The following is a 22,287-nucleotide window of genomic DNA, read 5'->3' on the forward strand; positions in this document are numbered from 1 at the left end:
AAGCCAACCAATGAACCGTGAAAGACATTTATTATGGATATCAGCCACCATAGTAAGGCCTGTTGGGACACTGATCATGCAGATTTGGGGGCCAAACAATGGACTTAAAGATGATTTAGATGGATATCCAAGGTTATTTTCAGGAGCACTTTGTTTTAAATAGAACTGTCCTGAGCTAATGTTCAGTCTTTAATGTTCCTCGTGGAAGGGGTGGGTGGAGGACAGGCCCTGTGGGCACAGGCAGGCAGCACAGATGAAAGTTAATTGGTTTGGGAACCTTGGTGCCTCTCTAAGATGTTCTTGCAAATCAAGTTTTTCACGGGTAAACACATTGAAGCCAATGTGTGGCTTTATTACCATGGAATATAAGGCAACTCTGTGGCCTTCCTCACCCCGATTCTTGGACAGGTGGAGGTGCTGGTGCCTCCTGCTTCCCATATAACTGCAGGGTGGGCCTCTGGCTGCTGATATTGACCAGTTGAGAAGGAGGCAGGCTGGTTCTAACTTCCCATGAATGTGAGGAATTGCCAAGTAGAGAGATAAGTGATGCGTCTCCTCTCTACCTACAACTAGCTTCCTTCTCTAGAAAGACTTGAGGAAGCCATCTGAACAAGGTGCAGTCTTGAAGGGCTCAGGTCACTGCAGAAGGAAGCTTGGCTGGCATAGCTAGGAAAACAACTCATGTGCTGATGGTGGTGGGCTAAAGGCCACAATGCAGAGCCCACTATGTTGGGGCTTGTGATCATTTCTTTGCTCGGTAGTTATAGGTATCTTCTAGACTGTGCCGGATGATTGGTTCTGTGTGGTGAGTGGACTGATGGACCTGGAGATGAAGGCATATTGGAAAATAAGTCCTCTATTATGCCATGGCAAGTATCATGTGAAGTGAGATGGTAGCATGGGAGTCCAGCTGGGTGGACTAGACATGGAGTACCTCCTGGGGAACACTTCCCTATATGGATGGAAGGACCTAGCAGGACAAACAGTGGGGAAAAAGTGTTGTTCATGGAAGGAACAGCCTTGACAAAAGTCAGGTGAAATGGTAAGGGACTTGGTGTCCTAAAGAGAGTGTGTTTCTGAGACTGTGGAAGATAACGTAAGGGTGTGAAGCTGTGCAGGGAGCAGGGCAAACTGACCACGTCCTTAGGGTGGATCTCAAAACAGGTGCATTGGAGTATCCTCCTAGCAATAGGTCGAGAGTGATAGAAAACATGTCTTAAGTGAACTGAACTTCCATTAATTATCAATTAAGGCATATTTTTCTATGTAAAGAAGCTGCTAAAACACAAAAGAAGCTGCACAGGTATGTGTATGTGTGTGAAAATTTTAGAGACCTCCTCTAATTGAGTTTATAGACTTGTATAGGAGAGTAGGAACATGAGTGTATAGCATCTAATTAGGAAGTAAAAAATCTCATGGAATGAGGCTGAAATTCCAAAAAGGGAGTGACCACTTCTGGCTGCAGTTGAAGGTTGGAGTATGGATAGCATTAATTAGTGGTTTTTATTAGTATTGACTAGTGGTATGAGAACGTGAGGACTTTGGCTCTAGTATGTCATGGCTTGTTCATTGTTGATAGCTGTCAAGTAGCATACATGGGGGACCAGAGCTGTGCTCCCCAAAAACCCATGTTCAGTGTAGGTAGATCCAGTTTCTGCCCTCAAACCACTTTTCACACTGAATCTCCATTTATTTGTAACATTGTAAATAAAACCCACATCGTGGCACTCTTCGGAGGAAAGCTGGGAGCTTAGTGGGGCTTCATAACAATCTCATTACAGCCTCCAGTTCTGAAAGAACGATCAGATGGGGTGGCACTCCTCACCTTCCTCAGGCTGACACCTTGTTCAGGCTGGTGTGTGACAGGGTCAGCTGCTGTCTTAGCCCTTTCAGAATGCCATGCAGTGATTGGCTTACATGCAGAAGCAGCATAGAGCCCCCAGCCCTCAAGGCTGGGATGTGTTAGGACCAAGGTCATGCAGGCTGCGTGTCCAGTGAGGATCCGATTCCTGGCGTCTGTGTTATCTTCTGGTTGTATCCTCATAAGGTGGTAGGGCCCAGGGATGTCCCTGGGGATTCTTTTACAGAATCACAAGTGCCATCACAAGGGTTCCACCCTCATGGCCTAGTCACTTCTCAGAGGGTTCACCTCTAAACCCCTTGATGTTCAACACAGTAATTTTAGAAGGACACACACATGAAGAGCATTTTGGCTCTGCTCTCCCAAAATTCATGCCTTCTTTGCACAGGAAATATGTTGTTTGGCAATAGCTGCTAAATCCTAATACATTGTAGCATTAACTTCATAGTTTTTTTTAAAGATTTATTTAGTTATTTATTTTTGAACAAAGGTTAAAGGTAGTGATTTATTGTGACAGGTGAAATATAATGGAAAATCTATTTCTTAAATAAGTCACAGTGTTTTGCAAAGAAATCTGGCTGAAATGCATTCTTGTTCAAGTGCTTTGCAAAACATAGAAACTGTGACCAATGCATTGGATGTTTGACTCCGCGAAGGGTTGAAGAAATGGCTTAGTTCTACCAGACCACTTACAGTAAAACTGTATAAAGCTAGAAGTGTTCATCATGGAGGAAAGAGTAATGTGGGAGGCTGGGCATTGTGTTGCCAGTGGCTGGAGTCTGCCTAAAACACCTGCATCCCATACTGGTGTGCCTGGAATCAGATCCTGTGTCTGCTTCCATTTTGGCTTCCTGCTAAAGAACCTGACAGCTCAAATACCTGAGTGCCTGCCACCTGTGTAAGGAGACAAGCATGGAGCTCCTGACTCCTGGCTTTGGACTGGCCCAGCTCCAGCTGTTGTGGGCACTGGAGGAGTGAACTAGCAAAGACAAATCTCTCACTTTCTCTTATTCTCCCTTTCAAATAAATTGTACAATGAATAAATAAGCACTATTAAAAAAAAGATTTCATTTGTTTGAAAAGCAGAGGGGGCAGAGAGAGAGGGAAGGAGGGAGGGGGGGATAGAAGGACAGAAAAAAAAGGAGGAAGGGAGGAAGAGAAAGAGCATGAAGGAGTGGGTGGGGAGAGAGGGAGGGAGGAGGAAACAGGAGGGCCAGGAGGCGGGGAGAAACGGAGAGAGAGCTGTCTTTCATCCATCTGTTCACTCCCCGAATGGCTGCAAAGGCTAGAGCTGGGAGGGTCCAAAGCTAGGAGCACAGAGCTTCATCTCAATACCTCCATGATGAACACTTCTAGCTTTATATAGTTTTACTGTAAGTGGCCCAGTGGAACTACGCCACTTCTTCAATCCTTGGCTGAGTCAAATATCCGATGTATTGGTCACAGTTACTATGTTTTGCAAAGCACTTGAACAAGAATGCATTTCAGCCAGATTTCTTTGCCATTTTATAAGGGTGGCCTTTCTTCCAGTTTCTTGTAACTTGTTCATTTCTGTCTGAGCCTGAATTAGAATAGCCTTTGCCATTTTGTACCTGCCAGCTTTCTGCTCAGAATTACCTAAATACTGCCCACGATTGAAGCGTTGTGCATAGCTGTTGGTAGGATCACCTCTGAAGGCCCATCCAAGTAAGCTCTGTCTAGCGCACCTTCAGATGCTCCCTCAGCCACCTCTGTTGTTCAGTTTCAAAGATGAATGTACATTTTCATTTCTGCTAGACGCACCCGCTCTTCTTAATACCAGTTTTCTGTTTTAGTCCCTTTGTGCTGGGCTTGTAAACAGCATGATTGTGCAGGCTGGGAAGTCTCAGTTTCAAGGCCTCATCAGGTTTGGTGTCTGGTGAAGGTCTTCTCATAGATGGCGTGTAAGCACTGCCTTCTGACACAGGGGAGAGACTGGCCAGTGCAGTCAACCCATGCATGTCAGCCCTGACCCCAAGACTTAGTCACCCATGCCCCACAGCCCCATCTGCTTGGCGGTTAGGACTGTTTTTTTTTTTTTTCAAAGTTTACAAATGTTCAGTCTGTAGCACTTGTCATGCTCAGTTTCTTAGTTCCTGAGTATACACTCCACTCTGTGTTATACTCATCCCGTTCTCTTAGAACACCCAAATGCCCTATAAAGTAGCAGCCCCATGAGGACCCAATCTGCTCACCTTCAAAGCCATTGTGTCAGGCCATGGCACAGTTAGGAGTTCAGCTCGTATTTCATGGGTTCATGGATCAGTTAAGAGAGGAGCTGGAGGTATAGAATCCAGCAAATGCCCTTCATCAGTACCTGCGTGACTTGAGCTGAATCACAAAGTGATTCTTGGAGTAAGGATTGGGGTGTTCATACAGGCGTGCAGGGATATACTCCACTGCTCTTTGTATCCTGTGTGATAGACCTGCCACTCTCCTGAGCACACCGTTGATACTGGAAAGTGTTAGCAGAACTCCCCCAGAAGCCGGTGTGACAACAGCCCTGTCCTGCAGAGCAGCCTTCCCAGACGCCATTGCCCTCTCCCCTGTCCTTCAGGGGTCTTTCTTGAAGCCTCCTTTGGGACCAGACATCTCTACAGCTCCATGTTCCTCTGGGGCCCTAGGCTTGGCCTTGACATCAACAAGCTGCCACCTAGAAGTTTCTCAGAGCCGCAGGTCTGTGTGTTATGGACTGACCTTGGACCTGCCTTAGGGATGGGCAAGGAAAAGAGGGGCATTTGAGTCAGCCGCTACTCTCGAGACCCAAGGCTCCTCTGAGCTGGCATCCATTTGTCACAAGTAATGTCCTCAGCCAGGAGGCTGGCAGGGTGCAGGGTCGCTTCTCTGTAGGATCTGACTGTGTTCCCCGTGGCCCGTGCCATGCACCATTGCTGCTTTTTGGAGTAGAAGACAACAGAGTCTCTCAACGTGCCATGTTTCAGTCAACACCCTCTTCGTCTACGTCTGTCCTGAAAGCAGTCACGCTCCCAGTTCCACCTCTGTCCCTTTGTGAGGCTTCTTTTTGCTCACTTGTTCCTCCCGAAGGTACTTGGCAGCCCCTAAGACTCTGCTGCACCCCCCACTTCTCCCAGAATGGGATGCCTGGCTGCAGGTGACATATCCCATAATAATACACCTGCCACGCCACCACCACCAAATTGTAACTAAGTGAGCTTGTAGCATCTTCCTATGCACTTGTGTGGCTGCAAATACGCAGAAGCTGTGCAACCCCCCAACCCTGACACACACACACACACACACACACACACACACACACACACTGTTCCCTCCTGTAAGGGCAGGAGGATGGAGGGGCAACCTACTAAGCCCTATCGTCTTGCTTCTACTTTGCTTCTCTCCACTGTATCCATTGCCCCATGGCCCGCAGTCTCCTCTTGGGTCTACAGGCTGGTGATACTTATCTCTCTACTGGGCCAGTGAAACAAAAGAACAGCCAAACAAGATATGCAATTGAAAAGCCAGAGGTCCATTGGTAAATGGAACCGTCTCTTTTCTGCCCCTCCCCCTGTGAGGAAGAGATGGGTTTTACACAGCAGAGTAAGTCCCTGACCATTATCCTGAGGGAATAAAGAAAGCTCAACTGTGCGTTTACATTTCTGTAGTAGCTTGCCGTGGCACTGCTGGCTTAGCAGTTTTCTTTAACAAAGCAGAATTTCAGCTGGGGTGTGTGAGTGCCCCATCTTTGCATGTAAGCTGTTTTTGTGTGTAGGCTCCAGGGACTGTCTCCTTTCCACAAGCTGATTTTTGAGTTAAAACCCCATCAGTCTTCCTTACTGAGCCCCTGGTGGCATTGGCCGTGGCCTGTCACTGTCGTAATGGAACGTGACTGCAGATGCAGAGTCTCCCACCAGTTTGTGGAATTTACTTAATCGCATCAACCTGTTAATCTTCATTATGGTGCCTAGAAACACTGAGGAGCCTCAGAGTTTAAGGCTAGAGCAGGTTTAACAAGGATCCCTGGACATGCAACTTTGCTTTCAAGTCCAAGGGAAAACCTTGACTCAAAGAATGTCCAGAGTGGCGAACCACCAGACATCCGAACCACATCTGGGAAAGTTCCTATTCTTCGTGTGGCTTGCCCATTGGCCACACAAATTATTCGTGGCAACAACTCCTAAATATAAACTGCCTGGAAATGAAGAGCTGGTTTCTTGCTACACAGAGGTTTTCTTGGAAAAGTTGGCAGTCCATGAGTCTTTTGTGTCTCAGAATGAGTAAATGGGGCGGGGGGGACTCTTCTAAATCAATTCAGAGTAATTAGATATGATCAGTAAGCTTAACATACTCCATTAAACGTATGTTGTAGGAAATGCATCTAATGCAATACAAGCATTAGCTTTGAATTCTTTACCCCTTTTCTAGCACACAATAGGTACTTCATCTGTGCTTACACAAGAAACACTCTCTGGAATTCTAGCCATAATTTGGATATCAGTTTTGGTATAGATCCTCATTTTTAAAAGTATGTGTGTGTGTGTGTGTTTATTTGAAAAGTGAAGAGAGAAGATTGCTCATATCTGCTGCTTCTGTCCTCAGATGCTGCCTAGTGATCCCCTGGCACTCAATCCAGGTCTCTTGCGGGTTCCTGGATTTGAGGTGTCCCGCTCTGAACATTTGTGCTACCAGGAAACTGTAGTTCAGACCTGGTATTGTGAATCAAGCGCAGGTAGTCTAATATAGGATGCAAGTGTCCTAACCTATATCTTTTTTTTTTAAGATTTATTTTATTTTCATTACAAAGTCAGATATACTGAGAGGAGGAGAGATAGAGAGGAAGTGGAGCTGCCGGGATTAGAACCAGCGGCCATATGGGATCAAGGCGAGGACTTTAGCCAGTAGGCCATGCCGCCAAGCCCCTAACCTGTATCTTAACCCCTAGACGCAAGGCTCACCCCCAAGTCCTCAAAGTGTAACTGGGGAAACTGAATTCTGATAGAGCTGAACTCACCTCCCGGTCTCCATTGAAACTTCTGAGGACTGGTCAACGAGGGAAACTTGGACCAGATCGGTTTCTTTTTTCATAATTATTTTTTCAGTCCCTTTTCTATACCTGGAGCTCCTTCTCCATTCCAAGAACCAAAGCTCCTTTAAACATGACTGAGCAGATGAGGGCTGAAAGATTGTTGAAAGTATAGCACCATGTATTTCCTTAACTTAAAAATGTGTGTGTGTGTGTGTGTATGTGTGTGTGTATTGGTTTGTATCATGGAGACTGGCAGTAAATGGCTATAAGCAAATCTAGCAGCAGTATTGAGTCACACAGGAGCTGGATTTGTTACCTCCTCTTCTGCCTTGCTGACGGTGTGTGATGTTTAAGGTGGATGCCTTCTTAATCATTTTCAGCTCATTTGTGCACACACATGTGGTGTTTCTTTTGAAAATGCTCATTGGTGGCTCCTGAATCCTCTCATCTATGAAGCGTAGATGCGTCCCCAGCTGCCTTGGCCATTACGCAGCCCAGGTGAAGGGCAGGTCATGCAGTTCCAACTTGAAAAGAGCCAGTCTGGTGGTCAGATTTCCAATGCCCCCAGAGAGAGATTTTTGCTTTTGGAATTGCATCCTCATGCTGGTGACATCTTGCTGATGTTTCTAATCCCGCCTCTCCCTTGATGCCCAGGGCTCACCTTGTGGCCATAGGTTCTTCCCATCACCCAGGCCGTGCCCTGTCTTACCAAGCCCACAGTCTCCCCAGCTTATAAGCCCTTGAAAGCTGTCCATACTCTGTCATAACCTCCCCCGACCTTGGAGTCCTTGGGAGGGGTGAATGAGACAGTTCCTGAAAATGTCTTTAAGCAGTCCCTGATCGTTCGAGGAATGCAGGGTGTCCCATGGGTCAGTGGCTGTGGGAGCAGCAGTCCTCAGCAGTGATCTGGTTGCTGGGATCACCACAACAGACTCATCCTTTTGAACACCAGGCCTCTGCACGCAGCATGTTTTTTGTGTCATTAAATATCCAGCATCACCTGGGACACTCCAGACATGTGTTAATTTTTTTTTCCTGCAGTTTGCTTTGCCTTGTGAGGAGCATTGCAATTTCTTTGGACAGAATCTCACGTCTGGGACCTTGTTCCTTTGTCACAGGAGCCAGTGCCATGTAGCGGGACGGAGATGATGCCCTGTGAGAGCCCGCCTCTGCCATCAGAGTGGCTTTGAAAATTGACATAGGCCATTGTGTGCTTCCTGTGTAATCTGATGACTTTGTACAATGACTCAAAGAACCCTAACAACAGAGGAATTAGTGCATCATTTTATGTGACAGATTATTTCAATGGTTAACATGGGTTTTTTTCATTTTAATTAACATTCATTATTTCATCTGTGGTTCAAAATAGCCACCATGTCAACTGTCTGAATATCATCTATCCCTGCTTTAGGCACAATTAGTTTTGATTTTGCAAATAAATTCAATCTTACTTTTTAATAGGCAGTTGGTTATTAACATGGAAATACGCATGCAATCCTTTTATGCCAGCAAACAAACTCTGTGATTGCTGGAAAGGAAGTGTTCTTGAATAGGTTCCCTATACGTGTGAGCATCATCTCCGTCCTGCTGCATGGCGTTGGCTCCTGTGATAAAGGACAAAGGTCCCAGACGTGAGATTCTGTCCAAAGAAATTGCAGTGTTCCTCACAAGGCAAAGCAAACTGCAGAAATAAGAGTAACACATGTCTGGAGTGTCCCAGGTGATGCTGGGCATTTAATGACATGAAAGACAAGAAAACAAAGACAGGGCAGAATGGGAGGTTTGGTGGCGAAGCCTGGCTTTGTTGGTGTCAGTTTGTCCCCCTGTAGATGAGAGCAGTGCTGGCATGTGACCCTCTGGAGGAATCAGGGAAGTGCAGGTGGGCCCTGGGACAGGCGTGTATAGCCAGGCAAACATACAGCATGCTACCATTGCTTTACTACCTCACCAGCTGTTCTTACACAGAGTAAACCAGTTGAGTGTAAACATATACATCCAAGGTAGAATACGAAATGTTCTGAATAAAATGAATGACCCTTCTTTAGTAGGAAAGAAAAATCAGCACTTCTAGATACACGGTTAGCAGTCATCCCTGTCATTATCAAAATTGTCAGGGAGGGAAGATGTCAAGACATTCACACGTGTATGTGTATGTGTTTTTTGCTGACAAAGTTACTCATCCTGCCACCTCCTTGATGGGGGACCTAGCCATGGCCCTTCTTGGGCACAACCAAGTGAGATGCCAGCCCACAAGTAATGCCATCAAAGACTCCAGAGTCGGTGTCAGTTGCAGGGGAGGGGCAGGCAGGTCGGTGAGGTTTGGAGATGTCTAAGTGAGCATCAGTGGGGTCCCATTGCAGGCAATTACTGAAAGCAGTGATGTGTGCAGTGGAAGGTTATGGGTGATGCTTCTTGATGCAAAATGCAAAACAGATACATAGGTAAACAAGTATATACTTATACATGAACTGTAGAATGGAGACTAGCACGTCTGGAAGTGAAGAAACCTTGCAGTATGCCTCTCTACTCCCGAATAAAAGGACGACTCCCAAAGAACTGTTAAATATACTGTGACAATTACTAGATTTTCCACCATTGTCAATACTTGCAATGCCATGATACACCTAAACAGCAGAATGTTGGACTTGTGACTGTTGCTGCAGGACCATGGTGTTGTAATAACATGGGAGAAAATGGTGATGGGGAAGAATGGAGAAGGAAGACGAGGATGTAGAGCAGGGAATACCTATAACTACTGAATTATAGCATAAAAACAATACAGCAAACAAAAATACAAAAAAAAAATCCATCCGGGAAACTTACGAAAAGAGAGAGAGGGTTATGTTTCGAGAAAACAAGACAGGAATTCCCTGAGGGGTATGTCTGACCTACTCAGTCTGTTGCCATTTGGCTGATGCCCTCTTGTGTGTTTATGGCCCTGCCTTCCTCTAACAATGAGTCAATAAAAAGAGTATTCATAAATTTATTTTCATAGTGTATCTTATACTTTGAGGATTGTTTCCATGAACAGTTTTAGAGCAAAGTGAGTCCTTAAATTGATAATATCAGTATTTGATTCTGTGGAGTCTTATTAGCTTGTTGGAAAAGTCATGTGTTGTGTTTTGAGCTCCTCCCAATTATGTTGGCTGACTGTTTCCAGTTCTGAGTTTTCACTGAGGCTATATTCCCTTATAAACATGACTGAAGTTAGCATTTCTCATTTATTTGAAAAAAATACTGAGAAAAAATAAGGAACAACTGATGATGATAGCAACTTTTGGGCATTTTCCTGGAACGTCTGCTTTTTTATTCCTGAATCTGAAGATGAATATATGTTAGAATTTGCAGCCAGTGCATCTGAGGACCACATGCAGCCTCAGACACAGGCTGACCTCCAGGGTTGGGGCCCTTCAGCTCCAGCACTGGAGAGTTCCCCAGGCCCACTTTCTAAAGGTTTTGTTTTTGTTTCTTGTTTTGTTTTGCATGGTGGACTATTTTTTGGTTTTAGAATTCCTGGAAACAACAGTCTGTTGAGTTGTTGTAAGTTAAAACAGTATGCTGGAGCCCAGCTCAATAGCATAGAAGCTAAATCCTCACTTTACATCCCCCGGAATCCCTTAATGGGCACTGGTTCATGTCCTGGCTGCTCTGTTTCTATCCAGCTTCCTGCTTGTGGCCTGGGAAGACAGTAAAGGATGGCCCAAAACCTTGGGATCTTGCACCCACATGGGAGACCCAGGAGGAAGTTCCTGGCTTTTGGCTTCCTATTGGCTCAGCTCTAGCTATTGCGGCCACCTAGGGAGTGAACCAGTGGATGGAAGATCCTTTTCTCTGTGTATCTACCTTTCTAATAAAAATGAATATATCTTTAAAGATTTTTTTTTAAAAATGCTGTGTTTGTCATCTCTTTTGTGCTAATAATTTCCAGAAATAAAAGGGGAGGGTTTAAAAGGCATGGAGTAATACATTTAGGTAGTCTGTGGGCAAGTGTGTACACCGAGCATCAGCCCTCTTTTCAGTATCAGGAGTAGAAAAGGGATTAAGACCCAGTCACTGCCCTGAGGAATGCACAGTCCATCAAGTATGACACATACAGAAAGACCTGCTTCATGCTGTACTCACGGTCACAGCTGCACCTGTAATGTTAGCATACATGATGTCATCTGATATCTACTTGATGGTCAGAATCATGGGATCAGGAAAGACATAGGACAGCTGATTTAAGGCATGAACAAGAATAATATTTGCTGTAATAATGAGAAATATTTGACAAAATCTATAGGTTTTAGTTTGCATGGAAGAGACCTGAAATTTGGCCAGATGGAAATACAATTCATAGGGATGAGTAGCAAGGCGAGCCCAGGGAAGGGAGGCGTCCCCAATGGGATCGCAGGCTGTTAAACTGAGTGTGCCCCATTAACATCTGGTCAGGTGCCATCAGGATGCTCACTTTGGGATTGGGCAGGGAACCCAAGCAGAAGCCATCAGAAGGCTAGGCTGGAATGGATCCTGGGGACAGGTTGCTAGGAGTATTACAGAGTAGCGGTGATGGATAAGCTGGGCCTTGAAGAAAGCAGGACCAAGGGGAGAAAGGGGTTAGCAGTTGAAGTATCAGGTCAAGGGAAGAATGACGGAATGACATAGAAATCTTTGCTGGGCTCGGAGAGACAGCTCGGGATGAATAGTGCAGACACTGGTGTTGCCTGCAGTCTGTGCGTTGTGTGTGTGCAGCTGTGTAATGTGTGTGTTGGGGCAAGCAGCAAAGCAGGTAGTGGGCCTGTAAGAGCAGCCTGGGGCAGTGTAATACCAAAGCTCGGAGTTTGAACTGTCTCCTGGTCTGGCTTGCTGAGCAAGGAGGTATTAACCATGGGGATCACCTAAGCATCCCTCTGCTTCAACGTCTTAAAATGCTGGGAATTTTGTAAAGTTGACAAAGATTGAAAATAAGCAGTTGAGCAGACAGGAATGAGAAATGCTGGTGACCTGCCAGTGATCTGGCTTCCTGGCATGCACAGGAGCCTGCAGTTGGGATCTTATGGGGCATTGCCATCAGCCTGTAGTAGCGGCCGACGCTTAGCATCAACCAGGGATGCAGTTAGGGCTCCGTGGCAAATGCAAAGACTGGCAGGACCTGCCTCCCACACTAAATTGCTTGTGTCACTCTAGTTGATGAATGTCTGTGACACTGGGCATAGCAGTTCCATCAAGACACATTCATCGGATTGCATTCTTCATTGGCTCGGGAATTGCAATATCTTAAGTCAGAAATCTTGGTCCCTTGCTTTGAGTGAGTTGTTCATTATTTTATGACTTTGTACTGAACTGTGGGGATTGAAATATATAACAAATAGTCGAGGAAGTTAGGCTTCCTTGGTCTCATATATTCTTGTCCCTAAACTTTATACACTTGGCATCAGAGGGCACAGGTTTGGGTTCCAGCTCCACTTGGGACCTGCCAAAGATGTACGGGGAGAGGTCAAAGCTGGTTCTGCCTGTGTTTGATCCATGACCATGGAGCACTGCTGTGTGGACCTTGCTGTTGTGTAGGTTTAGAGCAGGAGCAGTGTTGCCAAAGAGACTTGTTTATCTGACTGGACACCCTGCTAATGAAAGTACAGATTCCAAAATAGGGCGTTAAGATGGACCGAGGTCCCTGCAGTGGTTTCCTGGATAACTTCCATTGATTGAATATCTGTGAGATCCCCACCATTGTGTGTCATTGCAAGTCGCTTCCTTTGCTTGCCTCCAGTCCTTCACCTAAAGCAGGATGTCGCTGTACTAGATTCATTTCTATTTTCTTTGGCATCTTGTGATTTTGTGTTGAACTGCTGAGTAACCATTGCAGTGGCTATCGTGTGAGGACCTAACCACCCGCCACGCCAGGCTTTGTGGTAGGCACTGGCCAGGCTCCATGCAGCGCACTTAATTTTATGTGTAAGCTCAGATCCAGAGACAGAGGTGACTTGTCATTAACTGGCCTCTGATAGCTGATCCCATCTTGTCTTCAAAGCCAGTGATCCGTCGTCCACTTCTGCTTCCTCTGTCTTTGGCTAAGCTCCATAGGCTCCTTTCCTCTAGGGCATCACTGTGCAGAGTTCTATCTGCTGAGCAAACCTTCCCACCCTTTAGACTTTATGACCTCTTTCCGGGGACCCATGCTAAGTGTTGACTGTGCTGTGGGTGCGCTCACTGGGGACACCCAGGAGAGGGGCTGCCACGTGCCAGAACATCTTCCTGCACTTGCTGATTCATTATCAGTGTCAGACAATCTACCGTGCGAATGAGGAGAAATGTATCGTGTGTTCTGGTGAAGGAATCATGTTCTCTAAGATTAACCTTGTGCTGACAGCCTGCTTATCTCCCAGAGTCCCACCTCCATCCCTCTGCCAGTAGCCCAGAGCAAACCCCAGAGGAGTAGGTATGCTGGGCGAAGGACACTAAGATTCCTCCTGCTCCATGTAATTGAAATAAAACAATTATTTTCCCCTTCTGGACAGAAAGCCAAGACCAAGCTGGGTAGGTGCTACAGCATCAGCAAGTCGCAGGAGAATGGGCCCCCAGTGGCACACATGGGTGCCTTTGTGGGATTTTTGAGCTGCTCTTGTCATTTGAACCAACCTGGGCGGCAGCCCAGGGCTTCCTCCTTGGACAGGCCCTGCAGCCATGTGGCATTTGCCCAGGCCTGGCCTCCCATCAGCTCTGTGACTCAGTACCTCTTGCCCTCCTGGAGCCTTGGTTTCCACACGTGGTCCAGGAGCAGGGTTGATCAGGTGCTCTCCTGAGGCATGCAGAGGACTTGCGTGGCTCTGTGGTCAGGCAGGCTGAGCCTTCAGGTCTGTGCTGCCAGCAATGCCGGCTGGCCCATGGATTTGTGCCATGAGAATGGCTGCTCTACCCCAGTGTCACCCTCATGCTACTTGACCTGGCAGACCACCTTTCTCTGGCTGCCAGGGCAGACCTGAGGTAGGGTAAACACCAACACACGGGCTGTATTTTGCTTTACTCATCTTCTTTCCTGCCTACCTTCGTTTAAAAGGAGATATATTCGCTTGGGCACTAAACATGAGTTCTTCAGGAATTAATAGATTTGTTCTGAATTTGGTAGGACAGATTTTCTTCTTGTGGCTCCATTAATTTTGTGGGAGAAGAAAATCATTCCAAATCCAGAGCCTGAGGGGGAAGATCTGGTTTCTATGGAAATCGTGGTTTCAGCTCTTAGATCCCTATCTCGTGGGACAAATCATTTGGGTTGTAACTGCCCATTTTTATTGCTTCCTATTTTATAGGATCTGTACTAAGTACGGTGTCTACACGGGCTCACAAGCACTCTGAGAATGTTCTATTCCCCCCTTTTTTACATGTGAAGGAACTAAGATATATGCAGAATTAAATATACTGCCAAGGTCACCGAGGGAGCAGGTAGCCCAGCAGAGGTTTGAGCTGGAGTTTTCCTGACTCCAGGGCCCACACACTCACCACCACCTGGCGACTGGCAGAGAAACACCTCAGGGAGGCAGTCCTGGGCTCACGGGTGAGGAGGCCAGAGCCGCTCATTCCCCAGCTGGGTCCCAGCCCCACGGCATGGGAGCTGCTGTGGCATGGGAGTTTGCTGAGAGACCAGCTTCGGCTAGGGGAGAAGGAGAGGCCGTAACTTCAGCCTTTATTTCAGTGGTTTATGATCCAGTGACGGGGTTCCTTCCGTGAACAAAAGCCATCCTAATAGTGCCATTTATCATTATGACAAAGGTTAGGAGAGGGGAAACGCAAGCTGGAATGAAAGTGGGATTCTGATGATTTTAGCAGTTGAAAGTGACATCACCTCAGAGCCTCTATCGAGTGGCACATTGGAAGCTGGCCTGGAATTGCTGTAAACTGGATCCAGAGAGGGTTTTCTTTTTTTTTTTTTTTTTTTTCATTTTTTTTTTTTATTTTTCTTTTTTTTTTTTTTAATTTTTTTTATTAATTATTATGCATTATGTGACAGTTTCATATGCTCTGGGAATCCCCCCACCCCTCCCCACACCCCTCCCCCCTGGTGGATTCCTCCACCTTGATGCAGTATTACAGTTCAAATTCCATCAAGATTCTTTCCTTGCAAACATATACCCAGCATAGAGTCCAGCTACTCATTGTCCAGATGGGTTGAACAGTTTGTTGGGGAGACCATTTCTGGTCCAAAGTCAGAGCTGGTAGCATATCATCCCAGTCAATTAAGACTCTCAATATAACATTAACAGCAATTTGTAACAGTATGGAATTGACAAGGTTTTGCGTAACCAGTATGTTAAAAAAAACAAAATAAAACAAAACAAAACAAAAAAAAAAAAAAAAAAAGAAGCACGTTCTTAACCACAACCTATGATTATCTCATTGACATTTCAATTTTAGTTCATACACAGGACCAGCTGCTATATACCTTAAAATGGCTATAAGGTACCATTCAGCTGTCTCGTGTCTATTTCATTTTAGTATTTAGCCATTAATACGAGCAACAGAGAGGGTTTTCTATAGCAGTGATACAGTCTTCCGGCCAGGTTTGGAGGTGCGATTCAGATGAAAGTGCTCATGGCGCCACCTGTGTGTCGCCCGGGAAAAGGCTGTCCAGCTGCCCCAGGAGAACCTGAGTTGGGTGCTCTTGTGTGTGCTGGGGACAGAGAACCCCTGTGGCTGGGACTGATGCAGCCACACCCCCACACTGGTGTCTGAAGCATATGAACAGTGAGTTCGTATTTACAAGACTTCAGGGTCTGTGGTGTTTTCCTCGGCCCATCTGTTGTGTTAAACAGGATTTTAGGATCAAGTCTCCTGACCCCTGTCTGTGAGTTTTAACAAATGAGCATGCTGGGCAGGGATCCTTGGCAGCCCCCTGCCTGGTCGATGAGCCCTTGATTGATTGATTTAATTTAGCTTGGAGGAAAGACCCATGAGGGCCAGAGCATATACTAACCGTTTGCCTCTTTTTTTCTGACCTGTAGGCAAAAGAAGGGAAGTGTGGCCCACAAACACTGGGCCGGACCCGCCAGTCTGGTCAAATGCAAGCCCTGTCCCCTGGTGCAGTCGGCCATGGTCTGTGGCTCCGATGGACACTCCTATACTTCCAAGGTTGGTCCTCTTTGCTGTCTTTTGCCATCAAAAATACACTTGATCTCTGTGTTCTGTTAAGACTGTATGTCAAAATGGGCCTGGCAGTGTCTCGGTGCATGTCAGGACAGACACTGCTGTATAAGCAGACTCAGAGATGCACTTCAGACAAGGAGAAAAGCTAGATCAAGATGTCCCAGTCCCTGTCCCCGGGCTGGTTGAAGGCACATGACCCTGAGTTAATCCAAGCAGGCTTCCTAGAGCAAATGAGGTAGCCTGTTGCTTAAAATATGCCAGTTCCTGGCTCTGCTAGTGGGAAGAAAACTCAGAAGTGTTATCAGGCACACCCAGAATGCGTCCAGTGCCTGTACAGGCCCCCATTCAGACACAACCCTGCTCTCTGAGGGAACTCAGGCTCTCTCGTAGTCAAATGGGAGCAAAGGGAGTGTGGCATAAGTCAGTTTGACTCCAACAAATGAAGAGAGCCCGGTGCATGGACGAGGGGCAGGGTAAGGTGAGTCTTGTCATCCCTATGGTGTAAAATTTTTTTACTTGCAATTTTTTGTTATTTTACTCTTTTACTTGCTACGGCCATGCTGAGATCTCAGTGATTCCTAACCAAGCACTCCTCACCACGTCCCACCCCCATTCCCGAGCCTGACCCCTTCTGAACCCAAGTCATCTACAGGAAGGACCTTTCCATGGTGAGCTCAGCAGTGCCCTGCTGAACTCTGGGAACTGTAGAGAAGTTGGGCAGGGGCAATGAGGAACAGGGTGGATACATCCCTCCCCTTCTGCAGTGGAACAGAAATCAAAGGAGGGCATCCTCTCACATTTCAGTAAAGTACTGCAAAGCATGATGCTTTAGGAGGAGTGATGAGAGAAGGTCTTTATGCCAAAAGTAGGGGCATAGAATGTTCCAGAAAGAGAAAGTAGTATAGGCCAGGGTGCCATGATATGTTTGAGGAGCTTAAAATGCGTTCATGTGGCTCCGACAGTGAAGGGGTATGTAAGGTGAGGGGCGGGAAAGTTGTGAAGAACAGAGGCCATATCTCATCTTCTTGGAAGAGGAGGTTCCAAGCTTGAGGACACAGTCATGTTAACAGTGTGAGATCCTAACACCTACCACCCCCATCAGCAGGCACACAGAGCCATGTGTCAGGGATGAGAGACAGACCCATGAGGCCACCAGCTGAGAAGAAGTAAGGAGGTTCCAATCTGGACTGCCAGTCCCGGAGCCAAGTGAGTGGGGTGGAGTGCGTGGCTATAACCAAGCGGTCCCTGTCGTGAGCTTAGCTGCTTAGCTGAACATCCAGCCCAGGGCTCTGGCGGAGTACTGGTAGCTCTTTGTGAAGATCCAGTTTGTGCTGACCATAGTATTCCCTCCAGCTCTGGACTGAGCTGTTAGATCTGAGACCAGAGCTGTTAGAGCTCTGGACCAAGCCTGAGCCTGGAGAATCCCCGAGAAGGTCATGGGGACCAGGGCTGTTTGGACAAATGCATCTAATGCTAGCAGCCCTGTCTGCTAGCCTCTGCCCCCACTTGTACAAGATGCCTAACCGTGCCTCCTCCCCCTGACCTGAGTGGCAGAGCAGTGGTAACCCCTCTAATGTGGTGCTTTAGAACTCTTGATTCCTGGGGAAAGCATCTCTCTGGAAATGTTTGCTGTACGGGAGAGGAGCGTTGGCTTCTCACCCATGGGGAAGTTGTCCTCTGACAGTGCTGCTTCAGGAGCAGATTTTAGAGGAGGGCTTGGGTTCTGGGGGACCCCTCTGTTGTGACTCTTGATTATTAGAAGACCAGTAACCCACTTTGTTGCTAGGCAGAGTCCTAAAGGACCTGCTGTGCCATTTGTGGCCTTGGGTCTCTGTCTCCACTCAGCTGACTCTATTTCCCAGATTTGTTAAACAACTTTCTGGAAGCACAAGATGCCCAAAGCCCATCAGAAATTGTAGGATTCTTCCTTTTCTCCATATGGGCCTGTGGTCCAAGGCCAGCAGCAGAGTTTCACAGCCACTTTCTGTTGCCTGGCCACCTGTGACCTGCTCACTTTTGTTTGAAGTTAAAACAAAGGAGAGTTGCAAGAGGGATGGCATGGCAGTGGACAGTGGTGTGGGTGTCGGGTTCCCACTTTGCTGTCTGCACTGAGTTTCTAGGGGAACCTGTGTACTGTCTACTTCTGTAGCAAGTTGAGTGCCACTCAGTGGGAAGCAGGATGTTGATGGCTCCAGAAGCCTCTTAGGGCTAAGCCTTGAGGGCGTTCACGAGGTTCTTTCCAAGGGAGTGCTTATGTGTCCTTGAGTTGACAACTGGTGTGTTTAGGACATTGTCCTCAATCCAGGACTGTTTGTCTGTTGAGCTCCAGAAGGATATTTTGGACCCACGGACAATGCCAGTTGATGTCGAAATTAGTAACAGCTCATGAGTTAACTGATGATAGAATGGTTTTCTATCCCACTGAGTTATAGTTTTTTTTATTTTTCCTTGATCATTAGTGTAAGGAAACCAAGGGCAGGTGAGCCCTTATGCATGTGTAACCAGAAGCTATTTCTTACCGTTATGTGAAACTTATAAAAATTAGTTTTAATAAAAATACTTTGCAGGCCCTGTGTCATTACAGGGAAACCAATACTTCATGTCAGGTGATCACAGTTGTCCAGGTGAATAGTTGACCTCTTCAGGACTCTCTGAGGGCTGTGGGAAGTGTCTCAAGTACAGAAGAAGGAACCTGAAGGCCAGAGGCTGCCGCTGTCCTGGGGCCTCAGCAAGCAGGCTCTCGGGCTGCAGCAGTCCCAGGCTGCTGGAATTGGGGATTGCATTTAGGAGTCTGTGTCTTCAGCAGAACTCCATTTTTCCAGTACTAGGGATGTCACCTGGAGCTGTGTGACTCCCCAAGGAGCAAAGAGAAGGTGTACAAGATGTGCAGACTCTTGAGATGAACGGGGGGGGGGGGGCTGTTTTGAGTCCATGAAAGCTTGTTCAGTCTCTATAAAGCACAGCCCATGAAAGACAGGAACAGAAGACACCACGGAGCCTTGACAAATTGCAGGCCAACACTACAGCTGATCCGAGAGCTAACTGCAGCCTTGACCCTTGACATGGCTTCCAGGCTCCAAGAACTGTCCTGTGTAGCTCCTGTTCATCTCTTCTGCATGGCTTGTTCCCCCAGCCAGGAAATGGCGGTAGTGCAGAAATCCAGTATTTGTTGAGTTCGGTGCATTGTGTTAAATGCGAGGGATAGGGCAAAGGCAAAGCTCCAAATCCCAGGTCCCTTTCAGTAGAACAGGGATTTAGGTAGGAATCTGGACGCAGCGCCAACTGCAGAAGCGCAGAGCAGGGCTGCTCCACAGGCTGGAGAAGGAAGCTGTCTCAGCTTGCATGTGGGGAGAAGACAGGTCAACCAGCTACAGAAATGACACTTGAAACATAGTCAGGGCTCATGTTTCCTGGGCCGTGGTGTGGACCTCATAGAAGCTTGCCCATCTGGACAGTATTGGAGATCCAGTTAAAGAGGCATAATTTGGAATCTGCTTACTCTTGGCCTGGTGGTTGGTTGGGCTGGCTGGGAGGGAGGGTGAGCTCACACAGCCTACTGGAGCTGACCCTGACATCAGTGCTGCTGGCTAGAACCTGGCCAGCCCGGGCTTCCTCCAGCTCAGCATCTTGAGGTTTCTCAATCCAGAGAGAGAGTTGCTTAGGAAAGGGAGAGCCGGTCTGGAATGACACTGTGGTCCTGGGGGTTCGGCAAACCACTGTTCCAGGGCCTGGCCTGAATGCCCGTGGGAGAGCCAGCCCCATTCTCTGATATCAGGCTGATTCTGGTAATTGGCCAACTAGCAGGCGAATAGTGTGTCTTTTCTCCCTCTCCTTCCCTCCAAACATCTTCCTTAATCGCTGTTAAACAATTAGCAAATGGCTCATTTATGTCTAGAAGCGGAAGAGAGATGCCAATTTAAACAGCACGGTGAAGGAAAATGTTTCTCTTCAGTGTGTGCTGGGAGGGAGGGGCCGAGCATGCCTGTGCTTTTTTGTTGCTTCATATTTGACTATTTTTCAGAAGCATCTTTTTTTAAAAAACAGCATTTATTTTACTTTTATTGGAAGTCAGATATACAGAGGGGAGAAGAGACAGAGAGGAAGATCTTCCATCTGATGATTCACTTCCTAAGTGACCTCAACAGCCAGAGCTGTGCTGATCTGAAGCCAGGAGGCAAGAGCCTCTTCCAGGTCTCCCACATGGGTGCAGGGTCCCAAGGCTTTGGGCTGTTCTTGACTGCTTTTCCAGACCACAAGCAAGGAGCTGGATGGAAAGCGGGGCTGCTGGGATTAGAACCTGCAGCCATATGGCATCCAGGTGTATGCAAGGTGAGGACTTTAGTCACTAGACCACCGCGCTGGGCCCTTCAGAAGCATCTTTAAGAGTTTTCAGCGGTTGCTCCCAACAAAGGTCACATTGTAAATTCTTTTTTTTAAAGATTTATTTATTTTTATTACAAAGTCAGATATACAGAGAGGAGGGGAGACAGAGAGGAAGATCTTCCGTCCGATGATTCACTCCCCAGGTGAGTGCAATGGCCGGTGCTGCGTTGATCCGAAGCCGGGAACCAGGAACCTCTTCCGGGTCTCCCATGTGGGTGCAGGGTCCCAAAGCATTGGGCCGTCCTTGACTGCTTTCCCAGGCCACAAGCAAGGAGCTGGATGGGAAGTGGAGCTGCCGGAATTAGAACCGGCGCCCATATGGGATCCCGGGGCGGGGTGTTCAAGGCGAGGACTTTAGCCACTAGGCCACGCCGCCGGGCCCACATTGTAAATTCTTGGCAGTGGACTCTCCATTGGCTGGCATTTCATTAGAACAGGCTACTCTGTGTAGGTTGGGTCACTTGAGCGCATGGGTCCAGGAGGCCACATGCAGCTTCTCTGTCTCCCCCCAGGCATTGTTGATCCTGTTAGGATGTCAGGCCTGGGGGCCTTTGCTGCACTTGATTCTGAAGCCAAGTTGGGGCAGAGAGATTCTTGAGGTTATTCTGGACGCGAGGAGAGTTGGCTTTATGTGTAAGTGGCTCCTTGGTGAGAACCATGCCTCAAATTCAGCAGAAATGGGCCTGGTTGAAAACTGCCCGCCAGGGCTTGTGTTTGCAGAACTTGGGCGCCAGTAGGTCAGAATGCAAGGCAGCTGTGATGGCACCAAGACAGAGAGCAGCAGCGAAGGAGCCAGTGGGCTGAGGGGGAGTTTGGACAGCTCCACACTGGTGTGCTGTCAGGCAGTGGGGGGAGCACAGAGTCCCCTACTGAGAGACGACAGTGCAGGTCAGCAACCCGACAAGGCGGTGTGTCTGGGTTCTGATTGCCTGTTGCTTGGAAAAAGCCAACAGCAGAGTTTGTGTGACCTTCCAGAAGTACTCGATGCCATGCAGCAGCTCTGAGGACTTGTACGGGAGACAGTTTGAGGGCTGGGGGCAAACCCCATGCCACATGTCTACCTTCTGCCCCGTAGTTGGCTTCATTTTCTGTCTCCTTCGCTTAGTCTGGAGTAGCCAAATGTCATCTGATAATGAAAGCTAATTTACATAGTAAGAGAAATGCTCTACTCTTGATTGAAATAGAATTCTCGCCCTGGTTTTATTATTATAAGTATCGCCCCTTTTCCTTTATAGTGCTGTTGGAAGGAACAAGTGTGAATAATGTCTAAAATATTAATTGTGGCTTGGTTAGGATGTAGGTTTTGGCTGACATTACAAGATCCCAAAGGAAACAAGGAAACAAGGCAGTACTTTATTGCTGTTTCATGTACAAGCTCCAAATGTAGAAGCCCAACGACTGATCCTGTTCCCTCTGGACTCTTGGTGACTCGGGGCCTTCTGCCTGTCATTCCGTCATCCCAGTTGCCTGCAGCTGTTGAGCTCTGGTCCCTGAGTCCAGCATGGCTGCTCCGCCCAGGAGTGGGAAACATGTACATGGTGTCTGCTTGGGTCCCGCAGGCCAGAGCTTCGTCTCCAGGCTTCACCCAGCTGCAGGGGGATCTGGGACATGCAGCTTTCACTTTAGGCACCTAAAATATGCCCTACAAAAATTGGAAAGTTGTATTATTTTTATTTATTTATTTATTTATTCCATGATACAGTTCCATAGGCTCTGGGATTTTCTCTTCACCCTCCCCAAATCCCTTCCCTCGCCACTAATTTTCCCCATGTCATTACAATAGTAAACCTCTTCACAATCAGTCATAAGTCCCTCATTTTGCTGTTTAAGTGTATCCTGACATTGTAGGCATGGGCAGTAGCAGAGGGCCCAGCATCCTGTTGTCAACATACATACGACAGTTTCACTGGGAGTCCATCTTTGA

The 22,287-nt window shown here is 47.2% G+C and overlaps 1 protein-coding gene across 1 annotated transcript in view; it reads left to right on the forward strand.

Annotated features, from left to right (window-relative positions):
- Nucleotides 1-22,287, forward strand: part of SPOCK1 (SPARC (osteonectin), cwcv and kazal like domains proteoglycan 1) — a 416,328-nt gene that overhangs the window by 288,432 nt on the left and 105,609 nt on the right. The window contains exon 5 of the mRNA XM_004586431.2: nt 15,839-15,965. Coding sequence (XP_004586488.1) covers nt 15,839-15,965 — 127 coding nt within the window. The remainder of the gene's footprint in view (nt 1-15,838; nt 15,966-22,287) is intronic.

The sequence above is a fragment of the Ochotona princeps genome, chromosome 19, assembly GCF_030435755.1.
Source record: "Ochotona princeps isolate mOchPri1 chromosome 19, mOchPri1.hap1, whole genome shotgun sequence".
NCBI lineage: Eukaryota > Metazoa > Chordata > Mammalia > Lagomorpha > Ochotonidae > Ochotona > Ochotona princeps.